At 27.5% G+C, this 9,785-nt stretch overlaps 2 protein-coding genes across 2 annotated transcripts; both read right to left on the reverse strand.

The window, feature by feature from the left end:
* Positions 1 to 363: 363 nt before the first annotated feature.
* On the reverse strand, positions 364 to 2,250 carry PmUG01_08021800 (conserved Plasmodium protein, unknown function; the record flags this gene model as incomplete). Its single annotated transcript, XM_029004369.1, has 2 exons — positions 364 to 516; positions 1,141 to 2,250. 2 exons carry the CDS (start codon positions 2,248 to 2,250, stop codon positions 364 to 366), a joined length of 1,263 nt encoding a protein of 420 aa, XP_028861064.1.
* Positions 2,251 to 4,810: 2,560 nt separating this feature from the next.
* On the reverse strand, positions 4,811 to 6,327 carry NOT5 (CCR4-NOT transcription complex subunit 5, putative; the record flags this gene model as incomplete). Its single annotated transcript, XM_029004370.1, has 5 exons — positions 4,811 to 4,881; positions 5,046 to 5,205; positions 5,445 to 5,505; positions 5,683 to 5,830; positions 6,213 to 6,327. The coding sequence occupies 5 exons, from the start codon at positions 6,325 to 6,327 to the stop codon at positions 4,811 to 4,813; spliced, it is 555 nt and encodes a 184-aa protein (XP_028861065.1).
* Between the last annotated feature and the right edge of the window lie 3,458 nt (positions 6,328 to 9,785).

Genomic DNA, 9,785 nt, shown 5'->3' on the forward strand with positions numbered 1-9,785 from the left:
CAAATGTAATGGTTACCTTAACTTAAGTTAAAGAGTAAGACATGCCGTGGTTAAACAAAATGAAAAATTAATTAAAGTAAAAAAAAGAAGTGAAAAAAGAAACAAACGCAATTCGAACCTCTGTCTGAGTGACCATATTATTGAAAAAGAAAATCCAAAAAAAGAGACATTTTTTTTTTTTTTTTTTTTTTTTTTTTTTTACTTATGTGAAAAGAAGAACATCACAGCATTGTAAAAAAAAAAAAAAAAAAAAAGGAAAAACGAAACAAAATGAAAGATAAAGAGAAAACATATTTGGGAAAGCGGGTAGTAGCGTACACAATGATCCAAATGTACTCATGCTCACATGTATGTACTCACCGCTCAAGTTAAATTTAACAATGCCCCATATGCCTTTATGTAGGAGCAAAGCTTCTCAGTGTCTATTTCCTCCCGGAATATTTGAAGCCCTGCCTGAATTACAAAAAGGAGATCTCCATTAAACTCGACTGGTTTCTCTATTGGGGTAAAGTGCAGCTAAAAAAAAAAAAAAAAAAAGTCAATAAAAACGGATTGACAGTGCAATGAACAGAGAGCTATTAGAGCGATATCACATGTACACCTACATAATGCATATACATATATATATATATATGTATAACATCCGTGGATTCATGATGCGGTAGAACAGGTACAAAAAGGATCAGGTCAAATAAAGAAGCACAACGTAACTTTTAAATAAACGAACATCATGCTTAGAAATATTCGCTCTGTTCATATTATTGCAAAGAAATACGAAATGAGAGAAAGTCCATTTTTTTCTTTTGCAAATTACAACAATGAAAATGAGCAATACAAACATGATGGGGCATACTGCATACGGGAATAACTTTCAGCGGGAGGAATGCTCATATATATACATATACTCACACATACTCACACATACTCGCACATATGCCCATATACGCATACATGCATATACAAGAAGCTATGATTACATGTAGGTAAAACAAAAAAAAAAAAAAAAAAAAGGCACAACAAGGATAGAGATGTATTTACGCATGTATATGTATATGTAATCGCATGTATGCCTATGTGAGGACATATGAGCACGCATAACATTTGTTGGTTTATAAAAAAGAGTATCGTTCTGAGTATTACCTTCTTTTTCTTACTATCATAAAATATGATATCCACTTTTGGAGGTGGTTGTGCGTCAAAGGCGGGTAAAAAGTATAAAACTCCGTTGAACTTTTTTTGCATTTTTATAAATTTAATATAAGATTCATAATAGGGTTTTAGATCATTTACATAAATGCTTTGCATTTTTCTAGACACATCCGCAAGAAGAATTTCTTTTCCATTATTTTTTTGAAAATAAAAGTCAGGTATAGTTTTAGATTGTATGTATGCTATTACTCCTTTCCCTTGTTTAGCAGTTTTGGAATAATATACTTCTAACTGTCCATTATTCTCAGGAGAGTAAATTAAATATACCCCTTCTTGCACAGGTACTGATGTTTTTTTTACTTCCGGAGATGGACCAATACATGCTGATTCATCTGGTGGGGTAGGTGCTGATGCTGCACCAATAAAATTTAGTTTTACTTTTTTTTTTAAAAATATCTTAGGTTTTATTTCTTTTTTTATTAATTTTGTTTCTTTCGTTTTTTGTTCTTCCTCTTCTTCCTCTTCTTCCTCTTCCTCCTCTTCCTTCATCTTGTGCTTCTCTTCCTCCTCCGCCAATATTCTAAGTCTCTCTTCCTCCTCCAACAACTTAAGCCTTTTCTCCTCCTCCAACAACTTAAGCCTTTTCTCCTCCTCCAACATTTTAATCCTTTCCTCCTCTAACCTTTTAATTCGTTTTCTTTCCTCTTCTTCCTTTCGTCTTTCATCTTCTAAAATTAGTTCATTCAATTTTTCGTCTTCATTATCACAACAGCAAAAACACAAAGCACAACATCTACTCCTTTTATTGTCTACATCATTTACTAAATCTTGTCTTTTTTTATTCTTAACTTCGCTTACATTAGTTTTAGGCATATAATGCTTCTCTTTTTTTGCATCTTCCCTGATATTATCATTTCTTTCCTTTTTTGCAATACCTATAACCGAATCATTGTTTTTTTCACTCCCCTTCAGATAATTCTTAGGCTTTTTATCTCCCCCTTCTTTCAAATTTTTCTTTTTAGGATTTGCAGCATATTTTTTCTTTTCCCTTTTTTTATTCCCATTACCTGTTTCCTTATCAGCGTTTTTCGACTCCATCATTTCTGCTACTACTACTACTACTACTACTAATGCTACTGTTACTGCTACTGTTACTGCTACTACTACTACTACTACTACTACTACTACTACTACTACTACTACTACTACTACTACTACTACTACTACTACTGCTACTACTACTGCTACTACTACTACTACTACTACTACTACTACTACTGCTACTACTACTGCTACTACTACTACTGCTACTACTACTACTACTATTTTTCGTTCCTCCTTAGAAATACTCTTCAACCATAAGCGCCGGAGTTACATGCATAGATAATATTCCTATTTTACAAAAGTTAAATAGAAAGAAAAAAGAGCAAAAAAAGGAAAAAAAGCAAAAATGATTAGAGTAATCTTTTCAATTTTAAAAAGAAAAGTCTACTCTAACACACATAACATGTGCACGTTTTGTTGTTAAAAAAAGATCAGAATAAAAAATCAATATCTTCTCACTCTACAAAAAGTGCTTGTCTTCCCCCTACCATGCACATTCAAGTACATACCCATAATAATACGTATGTACATGCGCAAATATACAAACCAAATTTACAAATGCATTATTTCTGTATTATGGTGCATAAGTGTGTAATAAAAAATAAGAGCAGAATAGTGCAGCACAGGGTAGGACATATTTATATGAACATTGTCTTTTCTCTGTACTTGGTTTAAAGAAAAGAAAATAAATAAAACAGACAAGTAGGAAAGTAAAATACAGTAGTAAAATCATAAAACAGAGCAGTAAAACAAAACTGAAATAAACAAAGATAAAAATTTAGAAATTGATTCGAAAGCGGCATATACATTAGGCATAGATAACAATGATGTCTTTATTATTTTTCATATAGAATTTAAATAAGAAAAATTGAAAACATTCCCAATTAAATTGTTACAAAAAAAAAAAAAAAAAAAAAAAAAAAATGAAAAAGATAGAAAAGATAGAAAAGATAGAAAATATGAAAAAGAAGAATTAAAAATCTTTGTACAACAAGAATGACATATCTTGCTTCTCTTCACTAGTAACTACCTGTCTTAACATAGAAAATATCTACATACATATCTACATACATGCAAAGAGATTTTAAAAAAATTATCAGCATCTCATAATATTTCCAGGAGTTGCACAAACTTTACAAAAGGAGTAGTAACTGATGGATAAACACAGTTGCAGCCTGTATCATGCTGCCCATGCACAACTCATTAAATAAACTCTTTATTTTTTTAGTACTTATATATATATATATACATAATTTTTTTTTTTTTTTTTCTTCTTTTTCCTGCTTCCCAAAAATTCTAACACAAATAGTACTATCGAAACAAAAAAAAATAAAATAAAAAAAATATAATTTTTTTTTAATCTTATTTTTTACATGTTATAACTGTTCTAAATAAGAGCGGAAATAAAAAAAAAAAAAAATCTACATTTGGACAGGCTTTCGTTCCCAACTTTTGTTCAGAAAAAAAAAAAATGCTTTATCATATCATACAGATACACACAACTCCTTTTCACATATTTACATATTTACATATTGGAACAATCATATTTTAAAATAATTGCAAATAAATGTATTGTGCATATGTACATACATACAGGGCAAATACATTATATGCCCTATTCAAGTAAAATTCTTAACTGAATTAACAACGGGGGGAGGCTTATTCCTCTTTATATTTTGGGGAAAAAAACAAAAAAATATATATATACATATATATGTATATGCATATATACTTCAATTTTCCTCCATTTGAGAAATATCTACCCATATGTATAAATATATATACATGTACACACATAAGTGAAACACAACTGAAAGGCCGATCTACATATAGCTCCCTAACATATATTTTTTTTTTTTTTTTTACTTCTTGGCTTATTACATAACTGATTGTTACTTTTAGTATAAATTTTTTCAACTGTTTTAGTCTCTTTTAATTTTGTCTCTTATTACAAAGTAATAAGTAAAAACAATGAAATTTTGTGAGAAATAACAAGGATAGATTTTAAAAAATGAAAAAGTTAATGCACAAGATTGTACATCCCTTAATTTAGGCATACACACTATTTACGTGTGTGTATATATGCGTTTATACGTACATACATACATACATACATACATACATACATACATACATACATACATACATACATACATACATACATACATACATACATACATACATACATACATACATACATACATACATACATACATACATACATACATACATACATACATACATACATACATACATACATACATACATACATACATACATACATACATACATACATACATACATACATACATACATACATACATACATACATACATACATACATACACCCACACACACACATACACACATGCGTACAGATATATGTGTATACTCATGCACCCTTCTACATTGTACCTTAAAAATGGGTAAAACAATAAAATGGAATATTAACAGCGTTTACCATTCTTTCTTAATACACATGTATGTTACTTTTTATTCGTTAAAAATATACTCAAAAAAAAAAAAAAAAAAAAAAAAATTAAAAATAAAGCACATATTAGACTGTTATTTCATCTTCCAAGTATTTATGATCAAACGAAAAATCGTTCTTTATCTGTTTTGACCAAGCTACAACAACAATAAAAAAATAAAAAAAAAAAATTAAAATTAAACAATATAACATAACATAAGATCTTTTAGTTCGCATCATTTCACATCCTTTCACATGCACAAGTCAGGTAAACTTTTTTTGTTTTTTTCTAAAATATACAAAAACATATGGGTATTATTACTCGATTCATAATCAAAAGACAGATATGTGCCTTGTTCCATTTTGTCATTTGAAATTGTAACATTATTGTCATAAGGTAAAAACCAAGTTGTGTACTTTTTATGATATTTCCACGATTTCTTTTTCAGTTCTTTCGCCGCTAAATGTTGTTGATAGGTACCCTTAAAGAGGTGCAAACAAATTTGTACAAAATGGATATACGTGTATATATATACATATGCATATATATATATATATATATATATATATATATACCTTACGGATTTACATTAACATTTATCATATAAGCGCTTTTACATCAGTTCAAATATGTAAGTGCATATGGAGAAGTGCCCCTTTTTTTTTTTTTTTTTTGGTAAACACTTGTACATGTACTGTTCATATTTTTTGAGAATGTTACTGCTTGGTAATAGAATATAAAAAATAACGTATCCAAGTGGAGCTTTTCAAACAGTTTAGGGCTGCGCAATGGATAATATGTGCACACGTACATATGTTCGTAAGTACATATGTATATATACATGTGTATATGTACGTGTGTGTGTACGTGTATGTATACGTGTTTGCGTATATGTATGCACCAGTACATACTAACAGTAGCAAAATTTTCATAGGCTACAATATCTCTTTAAGCAAACCTTTGAAATTCTGATAACGGTGTGGTAGGAAAATATTTACAAGGGTTTCCCCACAACATTCTGGGGGTATATTGTCTGAACAGGTCCCTATCACTTTTTTTTATGCAATTTTTATAACTCACTTCAATTAATTCTTGTAATTTAAATGCTGAACAAAGGTGAACGTAAATTAGTAAATCATTATATGAGTTAATATTGCATACTATTTGTAGCAAAAAATTAATGCATTCATAAAAAGTAATTAGGAATGCGCCGTTATTATACATACACATATTTGTACACATATTGGTATATATATATATATATCTACAAAATAATGTAATATTCCCTATCAACGATGTACCAGTTCAAGCGATTCCGTAACTCGTAAAGACAATGTATATCTCTTATAATTCATAAGAGGACACATCACTACGGCTACGGGCTTGCACACAGGTTTATATATACAAATATATACATACACACGTATATATATATGTATGCATATACATTTATATATATTTTCCCCTTTTATTTAGCTTTTTTTTTACAATTCCTTTCGAGCAACTTTTGAGATGACAAGGACAACTTTTTATTATTATTATTTTTTTTCTTTTCATTTTTTTTTATGGAATTATTCTTATATTGATCACTCTTATCATTCATTTTGCATAAACATTAAAATAATTTTGCAATAATCTTGCAATAATTTTGCAATAATCTTGCAATGATCTTACAATAATTCTGGTTCCTCAAAAAAAAAAAAAATAAAAATATTTATTTTGTTTTTATTTCTGTATGATCGATCTATGTTTTTTACTCTGTTTCCACTCTCCTTCATGTGTGTAATTATAAATCTAAACCTCTCGATATGTTGCTATCTTGTTATATTAAAATAATATAGTGACAAAAATAAGAAAAAAGAAAAATAAGATGATTCAAAAATGAAAGGAATACAATAACATAGCTACAAAAAAAAAAAAAAAAAAAAAAATATTAAGTGTAACAAAGAAACAAATTTGGGATACTACTAATAATAACAATGCATATGAAAAGTTTATATCAAAAAGGCAAATCCTACTGTGTTAACTTTTTTACATGATTGCATACACGCTGACGAACAGCCAAAAAGGAGCAATATGAAATAGTATGTAGCATGAAGTAGTATGAGGTAGTATGCAGTAGCATGTAGTAGTGTGCATCAAAAGGTAAAATAAAAATATAGGGAAATCAACAAGAGCACAGGAACGAAAATACTTATATAACGAATTGTTTTTAAATAGGAAAAATTAATGTAAATTAGATATTTTTACACAAATTACAAAATATTACATAAAGAAGTGTCCTCAATTAATTACATCATAAAAAAAAAAAAAGGAAAAAAAAACGAAGAAAAGGAGGAATAAAAGAGGAATAAAAGAGGAAAAAAAGAGGAATAAAAGAGGAAAAAAAGAGGAATAAAAGAGGAAAAAAAGAGGAATAAAAGAGGAAAAAAAGAGGAATAAAAGAGAAAAAAGAGAAAGAGAATAAAAGAGAAAAAAGAGGAAAAAAAGAGGAAAAAAAGAGGAATAAAAGAGGAAAAAAAAGAGGAATAAGAGGAAAAAAAGAAAAAAAAAAGGAGGGAAAAAAAGTAGGAAAAAAAGGAGGAAAAAAAAGGATGAAAAAAAAGTAGGAAAAAAAGGAGGAAAAAAAAGGAGGGAAAAAAAGAGGAAAAAATATATAAATATTCATAAATATATAAAAACTTTTCAAGTTTATACTTACAATGTGATCACACATTTTTTATTCCTTAACTATACTTTGAGTCTATCCAAAATTATGTGCAAATTTTAAAACTTAAACAATAATTTTCAGAATAAATAAAAAAAATTTCTTGTAGAAATGTGGAAATTATTTTCCATATTATTTTCCAAAAAAAAAAGAAATAGAAAAAATTTGTTCATATTCGACATGTCCTAATAGGAATTCTTTTCCTTCTTATGTTATAAATATAGGTATTATCGCCATTACTGAAAAATACAAATAAATATTTTTTCAAAGGTTACATATGTATTTATAATTATTAAAATTGTTAATTGAACATCAGATAGCATAATTACACTTTACCCTATTTGTTTTGTGCACATACATACTTGAGCTAATATGTATAATATTAAGCACATATACACACCCTAACATATACATATATATATATATATAAATATATATATGTACGAACTTATGTATTTGTACAAATGTGCGCGTATTGGCGCGTTTTACACATATATTCCAGTTTTTTTCAGATCGAACACCTTAATATAAGACTGAGTTTATACGCGTCCAAAACGTTTGTTTTGTATACATACATACACACATACGTACACATATACGTACACATATTACTACACACATTCGTACACACATTCGTACACACATACATACGTATATACATATATATATATATTTATTTTTTTATTTATACGCGTTGTTAGTACATGCTTACTCTTACCTGTAGAGCGTAAATTTATTTTTGATTAAAAATTGGGAAATACTGAACTCATATATATTTATTCATTTGCAGTAGAAGCAAAAATAAAAAAAACGCGTACAATGTTTTTTACAACTCATTAAAATTTATATAATTCCTTAAACAAAAGACAAAAAATGTGCGCTCTTTTTTTTTATTGTACATTATATATATATATATATACATACATATATATATATATATATATATACAGATAAAATGTAAATGAGACCGTAAAGAAATCTCGAACAAATGATGTAAGAAAAACTGCTGCTATGTATCTTCCTTATGCCCTCAAATACAAATCGTAACGTATTATATCTACAGTTGTCATGATAACTTTACTCAATGTTGCACATGGTTGTTTCGTTAACATTAACTAGCTCCTAAAAAAGTGAGCATGAAGACATAGCACATTCGTTCTATTATTATTATTATTATTATTATTATTATTATTATTATTATTATTATTATTTTATTTTATTTTTAATTTTCAAAATAAAATTATTAACAAGCCATAAAATAATACGTCTTCCTTATTTTCTATTTTTTGCTAAATTTTCAAAATAAAATTATTAACAAGCCATAAAATAATACGTCTTTCTTTTTTTTTTTTTTTGTGAGTGTGTATATCTACAAATAGCATAAAATTTTTATGACCAATCAAATTAAAAGCTTTCATAAAGTAAAAAAAAAAAAAAAAAAAATTAAAATTTCATTAATATACGATATATGAGAAAAAATGCAAAAAAATTACATATATATATATATACTCCTGTATACACAAATATACATACACATATATATATATATTATACGCATATATAAATACATACAAAAAAACAGAAAATCCATAATTCTAATTTTTGTGTATATAAAATATGCACTTTGGTCATTACTTAGTACTGTACTACGTTGTCACTTTTACGTCCTACATTTATTATTAACTTTGCCTCTGTGTGTGCGAACACAATGCATAAACATATGCATATATATAAGTACATATGTTTATACACGTATAAATGTACATATCCACATATATAATATACATATATGTATACATTCAACAGGTGCAATGTTAATAGGAAAATTCTTTAACTAGTAATATATGTTGTAAGCATGACAACTTTTTTTTTATTTTAAAGAAATTTTTTTTTTTTTTTTTACTGTGTAAGTAAGGTTATTTATTTATATATAAATGTAATATCTCATTATACATGCTTTTTTTTTTCTTTTTTTTATTTTTCATATATGGGAATGAATATGAATTTTAATATTTTACTTTCACAGTTACCGCATATTTATCAACATAGATATATGCACATTAATGTATATATGTAGGTACGTAAGCACGTATGTATGTATATGTATGTACGTATATGTATGTACGTATATGTATGTACGTATATGTATGTACGTATATGTATGCACGTATATGTATGCACGTATATGTATGCACGTATATGTATGCACATATATGTATGCACGCATATGTATGCACGTATATGTAAGCACATATATGTATGCACGTATATGTATGCACGTATATGTATGCACGTATATGTATGCACGTATTTATGTAAAAATATATATATGCATGTCGGCCCGTTCCTTTCAT

The sequence above is a fragment of the Plasmodium malariae genome, assembly GCF_900090045.1.
Source record: "Plasmodium malariae genome assembly, chromosome: 8".
In the NCBI taxonomy this organism is placed as follows: Eukaryota; Apicomplexa; class Aconoidasida; order Haemosporida; family Plasmodiidae; genus Plasmodium; species Plasmodium malariae.